At 50.7% G+C, this 26963-nt stretch overlaps 1 protein-coding gene across 1 annotated transcript in view; it reads right to left on the reverse strand.

The window, feature by feature from the left end:
- SH3BP5 (SH3 domain binding protein 5) overlaps positions 1-26963 on the reverse strand; it is a 63526-nt gene that overhangs the window by 15828 nt on the left and 20735 nt on the right. The window contains exon 3 of the mRNA XM_024565900.4: positions 22487-22615. Coding sequence (XP_024421668.2) covers positions 22487-22615 — 129 coding nt within the window. The remainder of the gene's footprint in view (positions 1-22486; positions 22616-26963) is intronic.

Here is a 26963-nt window from a genome sequence, read left to right on the forward strand (position 1 = left end):
AGCTATGTGGTGGCTGACCAGAGCCAGGAAACCAGAGCCGACCCCTGGTGGGGCTGTTACTGCTCTACCATACAGTGTCAGCCAAGCTGGGTGACTCTGGCAATGACATAACCGGAGGACAAGTGGACAGCCTACCCATCACTCACGCATAGCACGGGAGCGGCTATGGGGCCACAGACAAGATGGGGCTCAAACTGTGTGCAGGATTGCGGTCTGCCACCTGCGACTCATGGAGGTGTCACTGAGGCATCACACAGGGTCACTAACACAGCAGCCAGTTAGCTGCAGACACTGAGAAGGAGAAGGGGTCCTGCCACTTGGCTGCCCAAAGCCCTGCTCTAGCTACGGTGTCCCCAAGTCCGGGGGAGAGCCCATGAGACTGGACAAATTTAGTGCCTGACTGCCCGCCGACCGGTACATGTGGCTACAGGTGATTCTATGAAGAAAATCACAAGAGCTACTGCTTGAGCATGTATTCATGCCGAGTCAGATAATGTATATAAGGTGTTCTGAGCACAGTGCCTCATTTAAATCTCAAAATTACCCTATGAGGTCAGCCCAATTATCATCCCTGCTTTACAATGGAGACCAAGGCTCCTAAATGTTAAATACTTTGCCCAGGATCACACAGCTACCGAGGATGGGGCCAAGCATCAAACCCTGGCCCAGAGCTCTGATGCTAAACTTCTATTAATCACCACCTGCTGGGGCAACAAACTCCTGACAAAGAGGTACTGGTCAAGCTATGTCAGGTCTCATTTCTTAGCCTAACAAAGGCCACACCGGCCACTGCTAAATACATCGGGTGGGTAGGGGGGTTTGCAGGGAGAAAAGATGCCAGCCACCAAGGAGAGCATGGTGCTCCCTCCACAGGGCACGGGCCGCCGTCAGAGCCACCAGGTCAGGAGCCAGGGGACCACAGAGAGGGGACCAGAAGCTGATCCTGAATGCTCCTAGCAAACCTCTCCTGCACCCCAACGCTGTTTCCCATCTGCTCTTGGGATCAGTGGACCCCCCTCACAGGGGAGTGAGGAGGCTGGATGAGACACAGGGAAGCGAGGGGCAAGTTCCTCCATCTCTCAAAACCACACACCCATTCAGGGCACAGCCCCCCATGGACAGCTTTCCCTACTCCCTTCTAACCACCGTCAGCACCTGAAACCCACAGGCACGCTCTGGCTGACTTAGGAATGAGTGGGCGCAGTTTCATTGCACCTCCCAGTGTGTGATGGGAACAACATGGAGCCAGAAGAGGCTTCCGGAAACCCCTGGACACTCAGATACAAAATGGAAGATGGGAATACCCCATTCTCTTGTAAAGAGGACCGGAAGTCATCAGCCTGGGGGGCTGTGGAGGCTGCCCCTAGTGAGGTCAGCAGTGGCCTTCTGTCCACATCCACACCCACATAGGGCAGCGCAGCACCGAAAAAAGGGGAGACCCTCGGAAACACGGGAAGGCCTGGCTCCTCCAGCAGGTTAAGGGCTCGGGCTGGGATGGCCCCATCCCCAAAAAGACAGGACATGGTCCCTGCAGCATGGGGCAGCCGTGGGTGGGAAGCCCCCATCCTTGATTTATTTTAAAAAAATAATAATAAGGAGGCAATTCTGTCCTTGCCTCTTTATGGCGAATGTGGTGTGTGCCGGTATGCAGAGCCCATCCCCCAGCTAGAAGCTCAGGGAGCAAAGTCCCAGATTCCTTTCCAAGCCACCCGGAGATCAAAAACCTTTGCAAGCAGGATCAAAAACCCCTGCTGGCCTCAGCGAGGGAGGGATGTCCAGGATGAACATCAAAGTGAGCACCACCCAGGGCAGCTGTTCCCAGTTTTAGTCCAGCCCCATTTTCTGCCCCTGTCCAGAACCACCCTCAGGATCAGCAGTTGCCACGGAGTCTGAGACAGTCAATACGGCAGACTTCTTCTTCCACGCCCCCTTCAAACTGCCGCGTGGGGTGAACGGAAGGGGGTCACAGAGAGGTGCTGGCCATTTGCCCCGAGGATGTTTGCGATACAAATATTTCACTCAGAAGCGCTTCCTAGAGAGAACTGCACTAAGCCCATCCAGTTCCTTGGCCGTGTTTCATGTCCAGGGCTCCTCACTTTTTTTCCATTTTAATTAGTCCAAATTATTTTCATGAGGGTCAGTTCTTTTCTATTTATTCCAAATCAATTGGAGCCATTAAACAGTTTTATCCACAAGAAACTTTACTAATTAGAGCTTGTGCCATGGTGGTTTTTTAATTATTTCTATTAAACTTAATTTTCCTGCATCAATTTTTCGCAGATCTAAAAATTGTTAAACAGATGGGACATCAATCTTTAGTCAGTCCCAAATGTTACCATGCACAGTTCGGGCCATTACCAGTTAATATTAAAAGGTATAATAGAAGACATACGAAATGACATAAAATATTAAATAAAAGATCCACGGTGTGTATTCCTCCTTAGAGAAACATGAGAAAACTGAGCAGTTCTAGCAGATATAATACAGGGACTCGAGTTGTTTTAGTTGACAAGCCACAGAGTTCTTTAATGTATTATAATGTCGAAAGAGCCTCCAGGGATGGGAGGGGAGGAAACAAGGTCAAGGTCAAATAGTTTTGCTCTGTCCTGGGGTTGAAGATGAGCTGTTTAAAACCAAAAATTAAAAAGCTATTATCTGCTTCCAAAGAATACAGCTACAGTGAGAAGGGAGAGCAGGGCGGGGAGCAAGGGGAGGAGAGAGGAGCCAAGACTGGCACAGGGTTGGTGAGTGCAGAGGCTGGACGAGGGGGGCGTGGGGGACGTGGGGCTCCATTATACATCCTTTCTGTTTTATATAAATTTTAAATGTTTTCTAATAAAAAGTAAAAAAGAAAAAAATACGATCATTTGCCATTACCTTCTTAGGATTCTCTAGGACTGCACTGTTGAATACAGTGGCCACTAGCTGCTATACACAGTGACTTACATTTCAATTAATTAGAAATAAATGAAGTAAAATTCAGCTTCTCCATCACACCAGAACGTGCTCAACATCTCAAGTGCTCCACAGCCACGTGTGGCTGGGGGCTCCCCTACCAGGCAGGTATAAGACACCCGAAACCATGGGAAGCTCTACGGGCCACGGCTGACCTAGGTACCGTGCCAACAGGAAAACGAAGGCTGCTGAAAGGTCTCTGCGATCATCCGTAATCTCTGCGTGCATCGAAACAGCATCCTCGTTCCTGCTTCATATTATACCGAGCCCTATATTTCAAAGCCCACAATAAAGGAAGGTGAAGGTACCATGTAGTGAGACCTTGGGTGTGGCCACCCAACAGGGTGTGTGACCTGGTTTCTGGCAGGATGATCCCCAGTCCCCTCCGTCATTCAGGGCTTCAGCCTAACCAGGAGTGGGTGACTCAAGGGTTTCAACTGGGGACTTCGGGGGGCAGTTCCTCCAGGATCAAGTCCACCTTTGCTGCTCCTTTGTGCCAGCTGCCAGCCTGCAACTCACCTCTGGACACAAGCATGTACTTGCCCCCACACCAAAGGGCTTCCCGTTCTACTCCATGGCACTTGTCCCTCTGCCATGGTTGGTGCCATTTGTCTCCCTACAGAATCTCCTCATTCAGCCAACAGCTGCTGGCAAGAGGAGGTCCTGGGCCTTGCACTTCCCCAGGGCACAGAGGGCTATTCAGCCCAAATCAACGGACGTCAAGGTTGGTAAACCAGCTGCCATCCCTGACCCCTTCACACACTCCTACGCCCTTCACAATTACTGGAGGCTTACGCAGCCGGACAGGCACATACAAGGGTGTTTCTGGGAGCAGAACATCCCATGGGGCCCCCAAGTCTAATCCTTTCTGTTGCTGCAGGGACATAGCAGATGCCCAGCCTTCTCCCGCCCACCCGGGGCCGGAAGGGCAACATCCACATTTCTCCCTGGGCTCCTCCGTTCTCACACTCCTGCTGGCTGGGCTCAGAGCAGCAATCCACCGGCTGCGAAGACACACTGGGAAGCGCCTGCCACCAGGCTTGAGGCAGAGAGGCCTGAGGCAGGGACAGCGGCAGGCAAGGTCAAGTCCTACAGAATCAAATCAGAGAATCTTTGGACTCGAGGAGATGTAAACAATGTAAACCAAGCATCTTATTTTGTAGAAGAAAATTCTAGAGCCTAACAAGTCAAACAGCCCACTAAAGGGACAAACCTGGGAATCCACCAACCCCAATCCAGGCCACTTTCCCTTATGCCCTGCCAGCCACACATCCCCCGCAGGGGCAGACCCCTTTCTCTCTCTGTCCCCATCACACGCCACGTACTCCATCTCAATTCAGCAGGGCTACACCTTCCTCTCTGCAAGCCCGTTCACACTGATTCCATCTCCTCCGCTGCCCCACACTGTCATTCCCAGGGTGCAAGAAGTCTGCGTCTCCCTGTCTCAAGGCCAGAAAGACACACACCCCCCAATCAGGGAAGCCATTTCGTCCTTCCCTGAGGTACACAACACAGTCCTCGGTCATGAGAGGTGGCCCCATCGTGACCTGACATTTTAGGGAGCAGAGAGTGGCGCTTTATGCAAGGGCAGGGAAGAGTGGAAGAATCCACATGCTCTGTAATTCTGCCTCCTAACAGCCTCGCAGCTAATGAGTAGCTGCTGGTTTCCCACAGGAAGGATAGAACACGGGAGCAGAGAGGTGGGCGTATAAAAAACTGGGATGCCAGAGCTGGAAATAGTATCTCCCTGCTCCCAGCCGCAGCTGGGCAGTCAAGGACCTGAAGGCATGCGATGCCCTGGGAGAAGCTGGGACCCCTGCTCTCACCACCCACTTCGCTCCTTCCTCTCCAGGGGCGGAGCCAGGTGTGGGGCCGGGGGCCCTCACCCCGGTCCTGGTTCTGTAGGCAGCTGGGGATTGTGAGCAGAGCTGCCAACATTTCCACAGAGATGGTCCCACCAGGACCACATGGACAAACAGGACTCCTTCCAGAACCCCAGCTCTTCACACACCATAGAGACAACAAGAGAGACCGTCCAGTGCCCTGCACAGAGCTGGCATCAACTGACCGAGACAACTGGCCACTGGGAGGCAGCGCACTGCACACGAAGAACTGGGTGTATTCCTGGCACCAACGACGGCCCCTGACTCAGATCTACACCTTTGAGAAAGTCACTGGACCACTCAGATTGGAATGCCAAGGCCTCCGTCAGCCCCCAGGGAGCCTCAGCTCCAGTTGGAAGACAGATAATTACAGCAGGTCTTACAAGGCCACATCCTGGAAGGCTGGGTCCGGCTTCAGTGTGTGCGAAGGGTCCATCAACAAAGATCATTGCTTTCACTATCATCTTGACTGTGGTATATGCCTGCAATTTCCCATAATGAAAGTTTACAAAATTCCTTCTCAATGCACTTCTTAATCAGCTGTCCCTTTGCTATTTATCTACCACATAGCTGTTTCCTTAAACTCAAAGATGTCACTGGGCTGAGCGACTGCACACTAGGAGGGATAAGGGGAGGTCTGCGCTATTTAGCACCTCGAAACAGAACAGCAGTTTCCAATCAAATGCTTTAAACCAATCACAAGGAAACACATTTTTTTAAACAGCTAGAGAAATTTGAAAAAAGACTAGTTACTAGAGGATACTAAAAGAACTATTAATTTTGTTATTTGTGAAAATGTGACCTTTTCAAGGTTCTTATCAGTTAGATAAATACCTTAAGTATTTATGGGTGAGGTGATATGACATCAGGGAATAGCTTTAAAATGACAAAAAAAAATAGGGGGGTGGGGTTAGATAAAACCTGATTGGCAGGATGTTGACAACGGCTGACACTGGGGAGGGGAGGTCACTGCTTACCGCTCTGTGCCTTTGTGCTCCTTGAAACATTGCACCACAGAACGTGGTAAACAAACACCTTCTGTTTACGTTTCCGCTCTCGCTAGTTACCTGCCACATAATCCCAAACCCTCGAGAAAATGCTACTCGCTACAAGATGAAGGAGACCAGAGAGATTTGCCACAGGTGGCCCTCACTAAAGGCAAAATGTTAACTAAATAAATCAATCAATCAAAACAAAACTGAAACCTGTAGTCTTGCTCTTGAGGGGAAGTAAAGGGGAATTAAAGAGTCAAATGTTAGCCAGGCAAGAGACACGTTTACCGGCCTGCCAGGGCCCCGTGCCCCCAAAGCCCACCTTGTCCACATGCCATCTTTAAACTAGATGCATCCAAAATGTGGGGGGGATCCAGCACTGGCCCCAACACCCTGTTCGTGGCCAGACCACTGCAGCTGTCCACAAGTTCTCTTCTGTGACCCCTGTCTCTTCCGCTGTGATTCAAAGCCTGAGCTCAGCTCTTTCTCCGCCTCTGTCAGGGACCAAGAGAAAACTCACGCGCCTACAAGGACAAAGCATTCTCATCACCACAAAGCACTTTCCAGAAGGCCACAAACCAAACTGCAGGCGCCTGGGTGAGCCCTGCCCCTCCCCGCACCCCACTTCTACTGCCCTGAGGAAGCGGGGGTGAAAGGAACTGGGGCAGGGGCGTTTACTGAATTCCTACTGCACAACATTCACCTATGGAATCCAGCCTACAGCCCTACCTGAACCTGTTGGACATCCAAAGAAATTGCAGTTAAGAAACCAGTACAAGGGCCCAAGGCTCGAAGGAAAGGAAACTGAGACTCAAACCCAGACCCCTCAGCTCCAGTGACCTGGAGAGGAGATGAACCAGCACAGGAGCCTGTATTACTACCTGCCACTTCTCCCGTGGAGACATGTAAGGACTGTCCCTAGACCCCGGTGAGAGCCGCAGAACGTCCGGGCAGCCTCAGTTCTGTCAGCGCTCTCCATAGCACCATCTGCCCGCCCACTCTGCCAAGGCCTCTTTCTCCCTGCACAGCATTCAAAGGCTTGACAAGCCCTGCCCAACTTGTCCGCACCCCCTACCTCTCAGGAAACCTCAGCAGCTTTTCCAGCATCAGTTCTGACCTGGACTATCTGAAAAGCTTTCTAACTGGTCTCTCAGTTTCCAAACTCACGTGGCCAATTTAAACTCCACATGGCATAATTCAGTCTCACACGATTGCATTTGGGATACCTGGTAATCTTCCTAAGGTACAGTTCTGATGTCACTCCTCTACCTAACACTTCCCCTGCCCCCAACAAAACAGCCACAGCCCAGTCTCGCACTTCCTACCCACCCAGTGAGCCAACCACTCACCATCCTTTCAACCTTCCTCATCCTTGCAGGAACCATTCCCTCCGCCTGCAACTCACATGCCTCTTCCTCCTCTCCCCCTGGCGAACTCCTACTTGGCCTTGCAAACCCATCTCAAATGCCCCAAATTCTATGAATATTTTTCTGCACAGCACGTTGGACTCATTTGTTGAACAATCAGACCTTCTTTCTTATGACACCTCATAGGCCAAGAAATAAGTTCTCATCCCTCAGCCTCTTCTTTGGCGTGAACACTCCTGTTCTAGGACTTACAGGTTTCCCCCTTCTCTGAACTTGCACCGATACATTTCCCAGCACTTACGCTGCCCAACAGCAGTTGAGCACCAGAGATTTTGCAGAATGAAAGCTTCTTGAGGGCAGGAACTATGTAGTTTATACTTTCTCACCCACAACACTCGCCACATAGATGAATACACATCCCCACCCAAAGCCACTCTCCTGGGCACTTGGTTACCTTCTCCATCCCTGGCTCCTATATACCATTTTGCTAAGACAGGCCCTGATTATGCTCTGCTAACACAGGAGGACTAATTAACAGTCTACGGGTGGTTGGGCCAAGAGCTAGCCAGCACCGCCCAAACAATAATGGCAGCAACTCCTTCAAATCCCACTCGGAGCCTTAAGAAGCTCATCTAAGGTCATGAGGACAACCAGTGTCAGCGGGGGCAGCTGGAGCGCCCATTCGTCCTCACCACCTGCCTGCCCAGTGGGACGTGCCTCATGCCAAACTTGCACGAGCTAATCCTAGGCTCTGCTGGTCTCGGTGATTGAAACAAATGGGTTCAAAGTCATTAACATTCCTCATGCCTCTAAGACAAGAAATAGTCAGGAGAAATGATGGCAGGGAGTATCTGTCAATGGCCCTGCCAGGCTGGGGTCCACAGAAGGAGCTTCTCCATCAGAGAGCCTCCTTAGATTGGCCGGGACTGGTCTCTGCCAGCCAGCACCTCGCACAACTGCTCGGCAGCACTCCCGAGAGGCTGCCATTAACAGCGGCAGAGGACACAGCCAACCTTGTCAAAATGCAGTTACACTACCTCATTCTGCCACAGGGACTGGATGGTTGGGAAAAGAGTTCTCAAGGCTTTCTACCTGTGGCCTGTGAGAGACCCACAAAGGGGCGTGAAGAGAGATCAAGGAGGAGAAGGAATAGTAGGGACAACAGAGCCACCAACTGGTGCTAGATGACAAGACACACCAGGTCAGTCCCCCAGGCCCAGGACCCTCCAAGTCAGTGCTACAGCAAGAAAGGTCCAGTACCTACAGCCACTCCTTTCTGCATAGTGCAGGGAGTTTCTATAGTCTTCTCTTCTAATCCTTACCTGAGGATATGTTTATCGATTTTAGACAAAGAAGAGGGGAGAGGAAGGGAGGTAGGAAAGGGGAGGAAGAGAGAGGGAGAGCGGGGTGGGAGGGAGAGAAACATTGATTGTTTGCCTCCTGTACACACCCTGATGTGGGATCGAACACACAACCTAGGTATGCGCCCTGACCGGGGATCGAACCCGCAACCTTTGTGGTGTACAGAATGATGCTGCAACCAACTGAGCACCTAGCCAAGCCTCTATGATCTTCTTAAAGCAGCATCACTCCTAGCAACATTGGGAGCCTTGTAAGAGCAGGGACTGTGCTACTGAAATTTTAATCCCCAAAATCTCTCCTAGTGGCGGGTAGGTAGACTGCAGGTGTCAAAGAAATATGTGTTTAATTAAGATACAGCTAGAGTACAAAAGATAAGCCACAAACAACTCCCTGTGGTCAATTATTTTAATGTACCTCGTTAGTTTTTTTTCTTCTGTGGCTCACAGACTCAGATAAATGTCTCTCTGGGTGCATTTGTCCTTGAAATGCCCATTTATGTGACGCGACAACTCACTGGAATAATGACCCAATTTTATTACACTAGATCGTGCAGTGTGAACACCATTCTTTCCAGATCTGAATAATCCCCATCCCTCGCCTCCTCCAAGCTGGGCGAGACATAACCCAGGTCCCAGGGGGCCTTTGGGAAATTCCCTCCTGGGTAAAAATGTACCCTCTCTGAATTCATAGGACCAAGTACTTATTTCAGTAGTTTGCCATGTTGTAAGGCAGTGCACGTGGGAAACACTTTGCAGATTGCCCAACAGTGCAGCGTACTGATGACATCTCTTGAATTATTTTTTTGTCCACTTGGTCCTCTCAACAAGATCGCAAACTCCTTGAAGGCCGTGACCACGTTTTGTACACCTGCACGTCTCCACCGCCAGGAGAATGAGGAATTTGCATCTGGAAACACGTTATTCCAAGCCCTTCCTCAGCCAGGGTCCTGGCTGCCCCATTCCCATCATTTGTCCCCTGGTACACTGACACACAGCCAAAGGAGCAACTGATCCACTGAGATGCCAACCCCCCTCCCTCTGACCCATCTTTGGCTTCGAGGTCAACATGGCTTAGCTTAATTTTAACTATCACCTGCGAGATCTCCGAAGAAATTCAAAGTTGGGGGATGCAGAGGAAAATGAAGGCTCCATAGAAAGAGTCAGCACAGCATGCCTCCCGGCCTGGCATAGTATACGGAAAAGCTCAGGGCCCCAGGGCACGGAAGTACAAAAATGTCAACAAGGCTGAAGCCAGCAGACTCTGGCCTAAGAGCAACAGGGCCCAAGAGCACACACATCCAGGGCCCCTCCAACCACTGGAGCCAGTGCCGCTTTAAGCCACCAAGGCTTCTCTGAAAAAAACGGGAATGGTCATGTGACAAGGCCCGGGCAGCAGCTGGGCCCCCAGCCTGGAGAGGCAAAGTTGGCTCTAGTTGGTCTGGCAAGGTCTGTCCATGGGAGCCAGGGTTCTTGGCGAATCCCCTTCTTCCCACCTGCTACTGCCAAGCAAAGGAGGTCTGAGGACTCGGGCCTCTCCCTGCTTGAAGGGGTGGAACAAATGGCAGCCAACGGAACTAAGAAAGGAGAAGGATAAGAGAGCCACGTGCAAGAGTCCAAACGTCCCAGGGCTGAGATAATTAATTACTCCATAAGCCTAAGTGTAACTCTCTCAACTCCAAGCCTTCCTCCTTTCTCCAAGCATTCGTGTCACTCTTACTGCACACCATGCATGTGAAGGTTGGCAAAGGAGAACATGTGAGTTCTGCCGTCATGGAGCTCAGATTCCACGCAGGGCTGGCTCCTCAGCCCCCGGTGTAGAGGACAGAACATAGACTTGGGCTGCCTGGGTCAAATGCTGCCCAGGTCTCTCCGCAGCTGGGTGACCCAGGCACTTTATTTTACTTCACAATGAAGAGCATAGCAGGCGCTACTTCATGGGGTTGCTTTGAGGAGTAAGCACAGGTCAAGTGCTTAAAACAGGGATGCAGTAAGCAGAACAGAAGTGCCAGCTGTTATATAAGCAAGCATTTTGTAGTATTAACTTGTGGCTATTAACCCACAGGACCTGGGTGACCTTTAAGGGGAGTTATGAATAACTTGAAATCATGATTATAATGTATGCACCCCTGTGCATATGTGTGTGTTTTCAGAGGATGATATCGTAATTTCCACCAAATTCTCAAAGAAGCAAAACCAAAGCGAAGCTTAATGAGGGAGGGGGACTGCAGAGAGAGTCTGTAGTGATGCAGTTACGCTAACCTGTGTCTTCATTTTAATCAGGCCGAGAGTAGCAGCGAGGTAGTGCTGTCCAACAGAACTCTGGGCACTGATAGAAATGTTCTCTGTGTGCGCTGTCCCAAAATCAGCCACACGTGGCTACTGAGCATTTGAAATGTGGCTGGTGATGCTGAAGAACGGAACTTTCAGTTTTATTTAACTGTGTCAATTTATATTCAAGCAGCCACATGTGAGTGATGCCTACAGTTCTGCACATCACAGAGCTAGTCAGCCTGGGGAGAGACACCTCACAAAGAGAACAGAGTATTCGATGATGCAGAACACCCCATGATGTACTCAGAAGAGAGTGCAGGAGCAAGACGCACCCAGCAATGCTGAGCGTGGTGGGGGCGGGGGGGGGGGGGGGTAAGGCACACGCAGAGGCACACAATAGGGAGAAGCGCAGATGCCAAAGAATGAGAGGGGCTGGTTAGACTGCGCTTGACACTGGAGACAGAACAAGTGCTGTGTCGGTCAGGGTTCTCCAGAGAAACAGAACCAATAGATTCATTTTAAGAAATCAGCTCACATGATTATTGAGGTTGATAAGTCTAAAATCTGCAGGGGGCGGAGGTCAACAGGCTGGAGACTGAGAGAAACATTAATGCTACAGTTCAAGTCCAAAGGCTGTGTAGGGCAGAATTCCCTCTTACACAGGGGAGGTCGGTCTTTTGGTCCATTCAGGCTTTCAACTGATTGGATGAGGCCCACCCACACTATGGGGGGCAATCTGCTTTACACGAATCCACCAAAGGTGAATCTCATCCAATAAACATCCTCCCAGAAACAGTCAGAATAATGTCTGATCACATACCCGGGCAGTGTGGCTCAGCCAAGTTGACCATAAAAACATGCACTACAGTTTTTGAGCAAGACCATCAGTAAAACTGACTTTCGCAAAAGTCAGCTGGGAGGCAGCGGGGAGAGATGGGGAGGGGGCGCTAGAAAACAGGAGTACCAACTGAAAGGCTCTTTCAATAATGCAGGCAAGACATGAAGGTGTGCACCGAAGGAGTGGCAATGGGAAATAAGTACTTAGTTAGCATTTGTTAAAAGAAAGTGGGGGTGGATTCTGTGATGAAACGCACACTTACACCTTTATGGGAAGCCAGCATTTCCTCATAGTTCTCCAGCCCGACATGTGGGAAAGGAAGTTTCCACAGCCCATAAAAAAGGGAAGTGACTCAGCAGAGAGATCTGGGGTTTACTGTTTCTCTACTCCAAGAAGTCCTATGCCTGCTCTGTGTGGGGCACAAATGCGCACCCCTCTTTCCAACCCAGAGCCTTTCTAGAAGACAGATGAACCACACTACAGATGTGGCTAAGTCTCAACGTCCACTCTCCCCTTTAAACTTAGAAACAATCCTGCCGGCTACAAAAAAAAAAAAAAAAAAAGAAAAGAGAGGGAGGGAGGGAAGGAAAAGAAAACAAGCCAAGCCAAGCCTCCCTCGAAGTTCTCCAGGACTGTGTGACTAGGTTCTGGCAACGAAACAGAGGCAGGGACTTCCACATAGATTCCACACAGACTCCTTAAAATCGAAGGAGTGTATGTGCCTTCCCCTTCCTCTTTCCCTGAAATACAGATGCGAGGGCTGGAGCTCCTGGAGCTACCTGGGGCCATGCAACAACTTTGAGGATGGGACTCAAATACCAGCATGGAGCAGTAAGAGGCCATTGGGTCCTAGATGACCACGGAGTCCCAGCACCGACCTAGACTGCCTAATTGGGGTCTTTTTTTTTAGTTTTTGAAGATGAGAGAAGGAATCCTTGGTGTATTTACACCACTGTTGTAGAGTCCTCTGTGACTTGTAACCAAATGCAATTCCTGGTTGATACAAGGTGAGGCCATTATTTTGTGCACCCAGTAACATGAATTTTCGAACTTCAGGCTGTAAAACTTCATTTGTATATTATCTTAGGGCCTTGGATATTGGGGCAGGACAAACGGAAAAGGAACATACATAAGCTAGCACCGTGCCTTCCACCTCAATATTGCCTTCCAACGACGGCTCTCAAAGTGCCTACAGATGCCTCCAATCACCCAAGCTGGAGTGCCCAGGTCAGTGTGAAAACAGGCCTCCCAGTATTCTCTGTATAAAGAGAAGCTTCGCTCAGTTGGCCTGAGCCTGAGATTAAGAGCCTTAAATTCAAAGTATCAGACCATCTCAGAAGATTTCAATACGCCATGGTGGTTAGAAATAATAAAAGGCCCAGCACCGTCTCTTCGGTGCAGGGCTCTGCCGAAGGGATGGGGGATGCTCTGGAGGCCAGACACAAGTTGACTCGTCTGTGGTACCTTTTTCCTACGTCCATTTAAACGACTTCTTCAAAGGACAACAACAAAGCACGGTTTCCTAAACAAAGCCCATTGTTGCCTACGCTGAAGCCGAGAGGCACTCAATATAAGTTCTCCAGTGCCTGGGAAAGTTTTAAATTGAAAGAGGAATAAACAAACAAACAAACGATCTCATTAATGGAGAAAGGCACCCAAGAATGGGGCCAGAGGAGAAAGCTGGAAGGAGGCAGAAGCCAGGCAACGTCTGGAGAAGTCAGTGGAAAAATAGCTGAGGAACACACATTCTGGAAGATTCTTGAGAAGAGGCCCCCTTGACGTGACCTCCCAAGGAGCCCTCCAGAATTCTGCCTGGAGCCGACCAGCTCTTGGCAACCAAGCTAGGGAGGGTGAGGGAGGAACAGAAAAAACTCTGACTCAGCCACTAGCCTTAGAAAGCCCATTTCTCCCTAGAAAAGCCAGGCGCAGGCGTACCTGGAACAGCTGTGTGAGCATACTGAGTACCCTTCTGTTTACTGGACACCCCGACGGGTGCATTCTCCTGCCCCTGCCCAAGGCTACATGCTCAAGAATGGCAATGTGGGGGCCAGAATCCATCCGCAGCTCCACTGGCTATGAATATTCGGGACCCCGAGAAGGGCCAGCTGACTCCAAAACTATTTTCTCCATCTGGCTGATGCCTCAGCACCACAACTTCCTGCCTTTGTAAGGTTACCAGATTTAGCAGATAAAAACATAGGACTCCCAGTTAACTCTGAAGTTCAGGTAAACAACAATTTTTCTTTTAGTTAAGTATGTCCCAAATATTGCATGAAAGAGCACTATACTAAGAATAAAATTATCTGAAATTCAAATTTGACTGGGTGGTCTGTACTGTCAGCAGGCCCTACCTTTGGGTTAAACTCCACCAGAACGTTCTACCACACAGAAATTAAAAGTCTATCGATGGCCGGGACCTGGAGGAACCGCCCCCTCAGTGAAATGGGTGTGGTCCCTTCACACACATCAAGGCCCCCACTGTGGGGCAAACGGGGAGCTGGAAGTGAGTGGCCCCACCGGAATGGAAACAGAGTACCCCAAGCCACGAGAAGGTTTTAAAAGCCTAAGTGCTTGAACATCCAGAGAGATTGGAAATCTCTGAGCAGTCAGCCACCTCTCAGTGTGGACAAGTCCACCAGGTTCTTAAGGGAAGATTCTCACACAAGGGAAGAGGGCAGATAGGAAGTTACGTGGGGAGGGCTGGGGAAGGGAGAGTGGAAGGGAAAAGAAGGAAAGCGGCGTGGCCAGAGGGGATCCCCAAGGTGAGGAAAGGGAACAGAAAGATTAGCCAGAAGTGCTCAAGAGAAACACCACCATTTGGCCAGGGACCAAAATGTGCTGCCTAGCAACATAAAAAGCCTACCTACCCATGTTGACAAAACTGGTAGCAAAAATACATCCCCTGCTCTGATTTTAACTGAGAAATCAGTCACCCTGCCACGCCTTTCCAGGGAATACCCGTGGTTTACAAAGGCGGGAGGGAAAAAAAGGTGATCTTCGTCCACGCAATAAATTTACTGAGGACAGACGGGAGGGAGGGAAGATTAAAAAAACAATAACCAAGGAATCTCGCATGTCGCCCACCAAGCAGCACTCATGCCTCAGGGAAAGGCCAAGTGGACAAAGAATAGGGAACTGTCCCTGACAAAGCTCCCAACTGACAAGGTAACGCTGGGTAGCACCTCCAGCTTAATATTGCCTGGCTGAGACCCTATACGTGACCAGTCCCCCGTGCCTGGCTTTCTGCCACCTGCCAGTCAGGTAGGGGTCAAATGCAAGTGGCCCACAGCACCACCAGGAGAGAAAACCTCAAGGTCAGCAAGGCTCCCTGCTCCCACCCCAGCAGAAGGCTCAGAGGCAGAGCCAGCCTGGCAGGAAGTGCAGTGACTCCCTAAGGGGGGGGGGGGGGCAGTCATCCTTCTGACTGAATCCTCAAAACCCACCCTATGCCAGGAGCCTGGGGCCTGGGTCAGAAGCCGCCCCCCTCAGCATTGCCCCCCTCTTGATTCAAGATGCTAGGCTTCCAAAATGCAGCTGCTTCCTCCCCAGAATCTCAACCAAGCCTGCGAAGCAGGACACCCGAGGTCCCAGCGAGGGAGAGTTAACAGTCCATTCTCCCTTCCTGCCGTAAATCACCAGGTGCTCCCCTTTGGGGCAGGTGCCCCATCACTCAGCTGTCTGTCCTTACCGTGGGCAGCTAGGATGACGCAGTTCCCAGGAACTGGCCTGTGGCCACCCAGTGGGAACATGACCAGGGCCACCAGGACAGACGTCACTGACCCAACCTCCTGACCCAAGTCCCACAGTGAGAGCTGCCACCCAGGCAGGAAAGTGGCTCAGCAGAAACGAAAGTGGCCGGGAAGGAGGGAGGCATGACGAAGTCGCACTGATGCAGAAGAACGAAGGCGGAGGTTCCTGACGGAAAGAAGTTTCAAAGGGCCCCAAAGTACTTAGAACCAGAGCCTCCCGGTTACCCCAGGGCAGAAAAGGCAGGGCGCTGACTGCACAGACAAGCTCAAAATTCTCCTTTAGCCAAGAAGTCAATTATTTCTCCTACCTGTTCCCCTAAGAGGTGTCAGCGTGTAATTCAGGCTTTGCAACAGTCACTAAGTGCCTCGTATATGTCACGCACCAGGCAGCAGCCAGAATCAGGCAGATGCAGGTTCAAACCTTGGCCTCTCTCCTCGTGAGGTCTGGGATGCGGGCACGTTACTTCACCTCCCCAAGCCTCGGCTATTATCCCCTCTGTATGACAGTAACACCACCTCGCCCCACTGCTGTGAGGACGAGATAAGACAATATGTGTAAGGGACCTACTATTACAGGCCGGGGCACCGAGTAGGTAGGTCCTCAGTAAATGAGGATGTGGGAGCCCCTTGAACATCTCATCTTCTCTAAGTCACAGTTTCCTCTTCTGCTGGTGAAAAAAAAAAAGCACTTCCCACATGCAGGTAAAGCATTTGGAAAAGCGCCTGGTACACAAAGAGTGTTCAAATGCCTCTCCTTTTCCTCTTCCCCACACCCTCTTCATCTCCTATACAGTTCTCCCCATTCACCCTCTTCCAGCAAACCGTCACCTCTGCACTGCTGACCCCCAACCCCTCACCCCCACCCTGCCCTGAAATTCCCACAGAGGCCCCTGTCACTATTTTAACTTTCATGAGAGCAAACTCGCCACCTCCTCCCAAAGTTAGACCCCCACCCTCTTTCAGTTTCCTACTGGCTGCTCAGCCTCTTCAGGCCAAAACCCTGGGGTGGCCCTGGCTAGGGGCTCAGTTCGATGGAGCATCGCCCCCTGCCCCAAAAAGGCTGCAGGTTCAATCTCCCGTCAGGGCACATATGGGAGGCAACCAATCGATGTTTCTCTCTCCCTTCCTCTCTCTAAAATCAACAAGTATATCTTCAGGTGAGGGTTAAAAAAAAAAAAAAAAAAAAAAACCAACCCTGGAGTTCCCTAAGAGTCATTCTTGGTAGCTGGCTAACCACCAAGTCTGCCAAAGTCTCCCTGTTCTCAGATTAGCCCACACCCCAGAAGGGTTTGTGTACAGGCCCAAGTAATGGTCCCTGGGCTCCTAGACTGGTTTCCTCACCGGTATGGGGACAAAAGGGGGAGATAAATGACATCCCCTACCCAGAGCCATACCCATGGTGCCTAACACACGGTGCCACTGTTGATGTAAGGACATGACACTGGCCACCAGTGCCCAATCAGCTTTGCAAACGTGACAGGCGCCCCTGCACCAGAGCCCACCATGGCTGCTTCACAGCTTCTCTGCCCAGACCGAGGCCAGGCCGAGGCTGTCAGGTGCTCCGGCGTTGGGCCTCGAGGCTCCTTCCCTATCTGGTCCCTCAGGCCCCCAAGGCTCCCTTTCTGCAGCTCTGAAGCTGATGTTCTCACGCTGGGCAACTTCTCCTTCAGGTCTCCGCTCTTCTGTCCTTTGTACCCAGAAGCTCACCTGTGCTTTGGGGCTCAGGTGTGCTGCTCATCCCCAGGCTTTACCCGCACCCTCCCCCTCCCAGCAACACACAGTGACCTTGCTCCCCTGGCTTCTTCCTTACACCGTCTACACCCGTGCCCATCTACACTCACACCACGCGGTCCAGTTCTCTAACCAACGAGCCTCCCCACTGGGCTCTTTACTTGGTGAGGACCGTGGGTCCTCACTACTCACAGATTGGATTCCATGTTTGCAAATTTGCCTACTTGCTAAAATTTATTCGTAACCCCAAACTCAGTATGTATGGCGCATTCCGGGTCATTTCTGGGCCCACACAGAGTAGCAAAATCTTTGAGGCACTCAACGTGCAGGTTCCCAGCAGAGGTCTCACGGGTGACACCACCTCCTTCCTCTGACTGCCACACACGGCCCCCAGCTATCCGTCTCACAGCCCACCCCCTGCCACGCCTTCCGCAGCTGCGTGCTTTTTGTTGGTGAGCAGATACTCAAATTGGCCCCCAAGCCGAGTGCTGAAGCGCTGGCTAGCTTTCCTAAGCCCAAGAAGGCTGTGGTGTGCCTTAAAGGGAAAATACGTGCTTTAGATAAACTTCATCCAGGCATGAGTCACAGTGCTGTTGGCCGTGAACTCAATGTTAATGAATCAACAACATGGTACATCCAGGAAAAGCAAGAGGAAATTTGCAAATCCGTACTAGAGGCCACCCCAGTAAAGGCTGAAATAAAGTCTACATACAGTACAAGAGGAAACGACGGAAAAGTGGCTAAACCTGTGGACTCTGTTTGGCATCGACGCCCGAGAGGTCACGACCAATTACAAAAGCGCAGTGGACAGCACTGTGTGAGGCTAAAAGCCAAGGAAATGTACGGGCACATCACCCAGGGTCAGAAAAGTGTTTGACCCTTCTTGGCTCCTGATTTATTATAAATTATTTATAAGAAACATGTATTAAATAAGGTGTTCCTTAAAGAGACCTACCTAAAACTAGGTTATGGGTGGTTGGGTTGATGAAAATGTGGCTCCCAGGACCCTGAGCCTCCGTTCCCGAGCAATGCCTCCGAAGCACACCTCTCTCCTCCAGTGCTGGCAGTGACCTCAGAGACTATCACGAATGTGACCATGGACTGTATTTACCCTAAGGCCACCTTGCTTATGTATGTCGATGTCGCTCAGGAGGATACAAACACACTTTCTGTCCACAATGGCCAGCGCCAGCAAAGGAGGGGAGGCTCAGGAAATGCGCTGAGAGGCACTTGTGTTTGCCAATCCCAAGCCCACTGTAACCCTCCCCTAGTCTCACTCCATTTCTCGAAGGGGCAGGAAAAAACCCACCCTTCAACCCAGGTCAGTAACAAAGATTCTGCGTTTGCCCACAACACCCCACCCCACACACTTTTATAAGACTGGTGGTGGGAGGGGAACGTCACCTCCGCAGAATCAGGGTCTTGGTCCTGTTCCTGACAAGTGACTAAAACTGTGACTGTTAGTAGGAACCCAGTAAACACTTGTTGAATGTAAAAAAATAAATCAGAAGGAAAAAAATCCTAGACAAGAGAGCAAAACTCACCTTTGCAGAACCTGGCTCTGTCATTCACCCCTGACAGAGGGCGGTCTGCAAACAAAATCTTGTCTAGAATTTCCCAACAAAGGAAGGCTGCAACACTCTGTTCCTGTGTGATTAACATAAGAATTCGGGGGATCATCCGATGCACTTGACCTGCCTCCTGTCCCTGGAAACAGGACTCCCCATCCACTGGAGGCCCTCACCACGTGATCTGTTCGGGCTTAGGATGCTTTTGATCAGTCAAAAGGTAATTCGCTCCTCCTCCTTTTAGATCCTCTGGCACATTTTACGCTCACAAGCAACTCTGTCTGCACTCAACCTGCCTGGCGTCACCTTTCTGTCCTCACAGGCTCTACATCTTCCAAATCCCCTCCCAGCCGGCAGAGGTGTGTTTCTTCTACCCCTGGGTTGTTATTGTGCTATTTTTTTTTTAACACAGCAGATTCACCACAGAGACATAATATTTGACAGAAAACACATCTGGAATACTAATGTACATCCTTTTTCTTTGAATCTTTACATGTACTACTTTAATACCATGGTAAGTTGTAAAAATGGCTACAGTACTTTGCGGGCAGAGCTGCTTATTTCCCACCTCTTGAATTTGGACTGGCCGTGTGACTTACTCTACCAACAGGACAAATGGGATGCAAGCAGAGTCCTGGAAAGCGCTTGCCCTTTTGTTCCTGGAATCCCAACTCCACGTGAAGAAGCCATGCGAGCCTGCGGGGTGAGACACATGTGGTCCAGCTGACAAGCCCTGACGCCTCAGCTGACAACCAGCCAAGTGCTTGATGGATAAAACCATCCAAGATCAGCCAGCCTCCAGCCAACCCACCAACTGATTGTATATCCATGAGCTCAGCCATGCCTGAGATCAAGAAACCTCCCAGAAAAAGAATGAGCTAACTAAGTGCTTTTAGCCCCTAAGTTCGGAGTGGTTTGTTTCATAGCAGAAGCCAGAACTGATACACAGCTCCCCTTTATAGGTGAAGAAATTGAGGCACAGAGATTAAGTGACCTGCTGAGATCCACAGCTATGACGTGGTGACTCAGAATTCACAGACAGGCAGTCTGCCTCCAGAGGTGAAGCTTTGCTGGTTGTCCCACTTGTCATCTACAAGTTTCCAGTGTTTCCCCATCAGTCACTTCCCCAAAGGAGGTTAAGTAGAGGACATGAACTCACGTGGCCCATGCACACCGCATAGGTGACTCTGAATAACCTTCATTATTTTGCATTCATGCTGCCCTCCAGGTTTGCAAAGCACTCAGCTCTCTTCTCGCACATTCTAACCATTTAAAAATAGCCAGAGTTGCCCCAATGTCCATTTAAAGATGAATGAATAAACAAAACGTGGCCTATATATCCAGTGGGATATTATTCAGCCTGAAAAAGCAGTGAAATTCTAACCATACACTAAACCTTGAAGACATGATGGGAAGTGAAATAAGCCAGCCACGGAAACACAAGCAGTGCATGAGTCCACTTGTACAGGGAGCCCAGAGCTGTCAACCCCAGAGACAGAGGGGAGAATGGTGGTGGCTGAGGGGAAGGGGGAGGAGGAAGTTATCATTTAATGAGTACAGTTGCAGTTTGGGAACGTGAAAAGCTGCTGAGATGGATGGTGGTGAGGGTTACACGACAGTGTGGACGCACTTCATACTGCTGAACTGTACACTTGAAAAGGGTAAACCTTCCATGCAGTTTACCACAATTTTCTTAAAAAAGAAAACATTACAAGGGTAGGGACTGGGGGTGATAAAATGACAGGCCCAGGGCCACTGTTAGGCCAGACAGAACTCAGGGAGCAACATAAACAACAAACACTCCACCATCCAGGTTTCCGGAGTCACACGGCTCCACTCTCTCATCCGAAGGTCCCCGCCAGCCCTGAAGGCCAGATGGGCTGGCAGATACGTCAAAGCCACCTTAAAAACAAGCTCTGGCTCAAGGAAAAAACCCTCAAATAAATCAAAGCCAGTTCCCTGCCCCCACCTCCACCCAGAAAAGGAAAGGCAGGCATCTTCCGTCTCCTCTGGGCAGAATTTGGACTGGGTTTTCAAAATCCCAGGTTTGGATCTGACTCATTAGTAGGAAAATGAGTTGCCATCAGGAACAATAAAGCTAATGCAAATTTTGCGGGGCAGACAGAACTGCTACAGGCCAGACAATACAAATCTTTGTAAACTCTTTGGAAAACCAAGCTGTAGAAGTTTTTCCCTTGGTTAAGTCTCCACTGTTCCGTTGAATCTCTGGATGGACGGATATGGCCATTCTAGACATAAAATAAAACACCACTACAGTATAATCAGAAGGTATGAGACTTTTCCTCTTATTGTCTATTTTCGATATTTCCTACAACAATTTTTTTTTAATGAAGCTAAAACCTAATCTCATGCAGGGATTCTGTGGTCAAACACGATCTCATTTAAGTCCTAAGGATGACCTCACGAGAGCGCCATGGCTGGTCCGTGCCGTGCCGTACACAGTTCACTGACAAGGATGTGGAGGCTCTTGGAACGCAGTGCCTCAAGACACACACTTGAAGGAGATGCTTTGAAGGCATCTCTCAGAGACCACCCCTGCTCTATCTACACAGTCGAGGGGTTTGTAAATACAGAAAGGAAGGGGGTGGAGTAAGGCCAGAGGAAGAAAACAGGAAGCCCCACTTGGCAGCAGCTAGCAGTGGGCCCCACCCTTTCACCATCGGAAGGTCAGAGGACACCGGTGCAGAGACACACTGGCCACCTGGCCAGAGCCCAGACAGCCCCCATCCACAGAGATGAAAGGTGATATCCAGCCCAACCTCAGCCTTTGAGCATCTTCCCAGTTCCTCGGCTATGGACCAACGAGGTCCCTTGGGGTTGAGGGGCAGGGATCATTCTGAGCCTTTTCTGCCCTTCTTCCTGCCCCACCTGCAAAAAAGCAGGAGTTTAAGGAGAGGGTTTGCAGGCACAAAGCCAGGCAGGAGTCCCTCCACCTTCATCTTGATTTCTGCCAGTTGACAGTGAGTCAGCCACAGTTCCCAAGGGTCTGAGAGTTATCTGATTAGACCTGATGACTAAGTGGCTTGCCCAGGGACTCAGTAATTGTCATAACTGCTGTGCTACTAACAGAGACAAGGAATGAGAGGAAGGAGCAGCAGGCTCAGACCAGTGAGTGCCAGAACCCTGTTCTTCCCGTTTCTCATGCGTGGCCATGGAAGCCGAGAGGTGACACATGCACACAGCGGTGACCATCAGGGAAGACCCACTCTGAAATGAGAACCGGCTTCCACACACCCCCAGCGCTAGCCGCATCGCAGGCCCCCTCTGCTGCCCCTTTTCTGGTCCAAGTTGCCTATTTGGGCTCTTAGGAGAAAAAGCCGATGTTTCAAGAGAAGCAAATGGCTAATTCCTCCCACACTAGGGAGGAGAATGAGAGGGATGGAGTATTCCTGCTGCCTGACAGGCAATCATTAGGAGGGGCAGAGAAATAAGCCTGGTGTTCAGGACACATCCTCCCCTCCGCCTGAGCTGGGCCAGCTGCCTGGGGAGGAGACCCAGACGCCAACTCCGGCAGCAAAGCGGCACCCACCCTCTGTGATAGTACCAAGAGCTGGGATGAAGGGAGACTGTGGGGGTGGGGGTAATAAGAGGCCGACTTCAAACACAGCGGTTTACAAAGTCACGGCCATTCTCCATCACACAGGACTCACACTTCTTAGACCGTGGGGGAGACAGAGAAGTCAGAAGGCACACCCAAACACCTGCGGGGAAGCGGGCAGAGGCGGGGAGACACCTGCAGGGCTATCTTACCTGCCTGGCCACCCTCCTCGCCTCCCAGTAAGGCTTCGAGTCTTCCACGGCTTTGCCGATCTTTTTCACCAGTTCATCCAGTTTCACCGTTGCTTCCACCAGAACAGAGCGGAACTTCTGACGCGCATCCTGCAGCCAGGGGATAGCAAGGCAACACAGTTCAGGCTTAGGAAGGAGTCTGCGGAAATCTGCCTGACCTAACCAGAAACACCAAGGGTGGACTTCACACAACCTACAAGCGCCTCAATTAACACCTGCACGAGGCAGTGTCCACAGCAGCACCACCCACGTGAACGTTCCTCCCGCGTGGCTGGAAGCGCTCTGGTACTGGCCCTGTCTGGTACGGCGGCCACCAGCCACGTGTGGGTACTGAGCTCTTGAAACTGGCTCGTGAGGCTGAGGAAGTGAGTTTTATTTCATTTTAATTGAATATATTTAAAATTTAACAATAAACAAGGCTAGTGCCTACTCTATTGGACAGTGCAGGTTAGATTAAAAAGCTCTGTCCAGATCCCCACGGGAAGATGTCTGGCTGGGCCGCCCCAGCAGCCTCAGTCCATAATGATGGCATCATTTCCTACCCCCACCCGCCCATTAAGTCCTCAACCATAGGACATGGTCACCACGAAACACGAGGTACAAACCCCCCACATGCCAGACCCTGTGCTGGGCCTTGGGCTTGGTCCCTGCCTTCAGGGCACTTCCAGCCTGGGGGTAGGTCAGGCATTCATAGCCCATTCCAGAAAAGTCCGAGCCAGGATGGTCAAGGCACAGGTACCAAGGGACCTGTCAGTGGAGAGCCTCCCTAGGCCAGGTGAGACAGTGGTTGATGGGGAGATTGGTAGAAAACTTCCGGAGGGAAACATCTACACAGAAGCCTAAAGTATGAATGGGAGCTTGGGGATGGGGCAGAAAAACTACTGAGTCCCAAGCAGGCAGCAGAGCCAGTACAGTAGCCAGAGAGTACAGGGAGAACATGGTATTTTCAAGGGAAGGGAAGGAAGCTGAAGTCTGGAATGTGGAGAATGGCAAGAGATAAGGGTGGCCGCCCTCCTGGAGACAACCACTATCAACCTGGGCCTAGATAAGAGTTTGGAAGGGAACACTCTGGCCAGGTTGCCCAGTTGGTTGGAGCGCTGTCCTGTACACCAAGAAGTTGAGGGTTCGATTCCCAGTCAGGGCATGTACCTAAGTTTAGGGTTTGATCCCCAATCAGGGCACATATGGGAAATATCTATCTGATAGATGTTTCTCTCTCTCCTCCCCCACCGCTGTCTCTAAAAACAAACTTATCCTCAGGTGAGGATTTAAAAAAGAGAAAGAAAAAGAGTTTAGAAAGGAGGAACAGGCAGGTGGGCCATGCCAGTCTTAATTACATTGTGAAAGTCAAGAAACCAGGCCTGTGGACATCACAAGAAGGAAAAACAATGTAAACTAACTTAGTCCCACGTCCAGGGCACATTGGATGGTCAGGCAGGTCAGCATCACACAGACCCTCTATGCCTTTTCCCTTGGGAGTTTGCCTGATGCGGCCACACTCTGGGGGCGGGGGCGGGAGGGGGATGCATGTGAGAGAAAGGGGAAATGGACACTCCGAGAAGGAGCAACACGTGATCACCAGCCGTGGGGCTGTCCCAAAACCACACAGCCACTCTGGTAAAATTTTACATGAGGTTCTACTGGCAGCAAAGTGCCTGCCTTGCAAGTAACCATCTGAAAACTATTTCTAAACATCAAGGGGTAGGGCCTCCTGGGCCAATGGATGGCTCATGGAGGTGAAAGCAGCTCTGATCACTTCGCATTTCATTCCCCTCAGTCACATGGTACCAGACACTGGGACACAGGCCCTGGTCCCTTCCCCCCCACCGTCCTGGGTCATCATGATGGTTTTCTGTGCCTCTCTCCTATCTGGCCAGGCCTACAGTCACCTGCTACAGCTTTTCTGAAGACAGGGAACAAGATGAGGCTTGTGCCCCCGAGGAAGGGCTGCGGATGCACTAGGGCAGCCCAGGGGCCAGCAAAGCCCCCGGAGGTTCTGTTATACTTGGCATCAGTCCAGTACGTGGGAAGTAGCATGTTGCCTAATGCCCGGGATATTTATCAGATGCACCCGATTCTGGCTAAACCTCTTTCTGTGCAGCCCTAATCAGTTAAGGTCTTTACATATCATTTTTATTGCCGATAAAATAGTTACTTTCCAAGTCATAGGGAGGGCTGTTCGAAGGAATGAAGGAGAAGGCAAATGTAAAACACCTAACAGTTCCTGGGCACACAGCAGGTGCACCATAAATGTACACAATTTCTCCCCGGCATGAAAGAGACCCACGATCCTATTAAAGAATACCAAGGGGGCCTCGCGGGGCAGGGGTGGCTGACATAGAGACCCAGTGACCTGTTACACTGTGGAGGCAGCTGCTTTGCAAATGTGCTCACATGCTTGACTGAGTCCTAGCTGTCACCAGGCTGCTGGGAATCAGCAGCAGCGCCACCCACATCCGGACCATGAGTGAGAAAACTGAGCGCCCGAGCAGTCAGCACAAGACCCAGCGCAGGTCACACCATCACTCCGGGCCCGTGTGCTGGGTCCCAAAGGTCAGGGAAATCCGTATCTTTTTGAAATGTGGATTCTTAAATTTCTCATTGACAAACTCAAGTCATCTGGCAACACTGGGCCCCAATTCCTACCTGGCAAGCACTGGCTGGAAGTGGAGGAGAAGATGCCCCCTTGGGGAGAGACTGCCCTTTCCAGTCCCCACCTGTGCCTGAGTCACACCCGGGCTGCTTCGCTCACTCGGGTTCCCTGCCAACTCCTGGAGACTTTTGATTTGCCAAGGGCTATTCTGGTCAGTAATGAACATAACCCACCAACTCCGCCTTCATGAGACAGAGGGATGCACAGCACAGATGGACAATTTACTAAGTGACAGACATGACTATAAATGCCCGATTCCATCGATTTGTGCAATCACTGACAACCTTATCAGGCAGGTGCTACTGTGGTCACCCACTTTGTACAAAGAGGGAAACTGAGGCACAGAGAGAGCAGGTAACTTGCCCAAAGTCACACAGCTGGGAGATGGCAGAGCCAAGATTTAAACTCACGCAGTAATAAATAAGCACCATGTAGTATGACAAGCACGTAGACCTCAGTATACGCCCTGTGCAACAGACACACAACTGGGCAGGCCACCCCAAGAAAGTGTCATCTAAGTGAGACCTTGAAGAAAGGGGGATTTCACCAGATGGGGAAGGGAGGGCCGTAGCGGCTGAGGGACAAAGAATGGCAGGTGGGAGGTTTGCTGGCGTTTGAAGCAAGGAAGGGCATGCGTGCCATTAAAGCATCTGAACTTTGTCCCATGCACAATAGGGAAACAGAGTAAGTTTTTTAAGCAAGTCTCCATTTACTTTCCTTGTCTCTTTGGCAGAAATGATGAAAGAGTCCATTCTACCACAAAAAGGAAAAGTGGTCGTACTTTACTAGACGGCCCCCTTGCCAATAGCGCACACGAAGCTGCAACCGTGTGAACACCGGGTACTGGCTACATGACAGTTCCTCCGGGAGGAAGGGGATGGGAAAGGTGGGTGTGCGGTGGGGGCAGAGGGAGGAAAGAGTCTGAAATCTCATCTCCCACAGCGGCTTGTGGGCAGATAATAACTGACACTGAAAAATCAAGAGGTAGCCACACAAAGCCTACTACGTACAGTCATAGCACTAAATACCTAAGTAATCAGCTAAAGTGTATTAATCTACGGAACTGCCTCACGGGAGAAGAAAACGGGGCTGGGGTAGGAGGATGGAATACTAGTGGGTTCTTTGTTTGTCTGCCTTTTTTTGGTTGTTTGTTATTGTGGCAAAATACCAGAGTGGATTGATAAGCAGAGGCATGATCTGATCAGATCTGGGTTTTACCAAAATGTGAACTAGGCTCCTCAGATGATTCTGGGGGGCAGATTCAGGGACCACCAGCCCAGTCAAGTATGTTACCATCAGAGGGTAGCGTACCCAAGAGAACTGATTGGAGATCAGCGTTTCCCGCTGTGAACAGGCTGTGTGGCCTGGGATGATGATGCGTGACTGGCTGACGTCCAATCACCAACAAGCCTATTCATCCTCGATGTGTTACAAGCTAAACACAAAGCCAGCTTCTCCCTGATGAGGTAGAGTGGACCCAGATCTTCTACCATTCCATAGAGGCTCAGAGCTACTTGTGTAACAATTCTCCACAAACACTGGGGCTTGGGAACCCACAAACCGAAACCTTTCCTGCCTGTCCAACATAACAGCCCTGATTTCCCTGGGCCTCATCCTGGTCCCAGGAGTGGTCATGTGACCCAGCCTGGCCAATTAGTGGTGGATACTCCTAGCATTGGTGATTGTTGAGAAAGAACATCAGAACCATTTACCCATCAGTACCAAGGAGACTTCATTCTGGGATTTTCCTGAAATGGTCAGAAAGAGAAACTTCCCCCGCTACCC

Source organism: Desmodus rotundus, chromosome 8 (genome assembly GCF_022682495.2).
Source record: "Desmodus rotundus isolate HL8 chromosome 8, HLdesRot8A.1, whole genome shotgun sequence".
Classification (NCBI taxonomy): domain Eukaryota; kingdom Metazoa; phylum Chordata; class Mammalia; order Chiroptera; family Phyllostomidae; genus Desmodus; species Desmodus rotundus.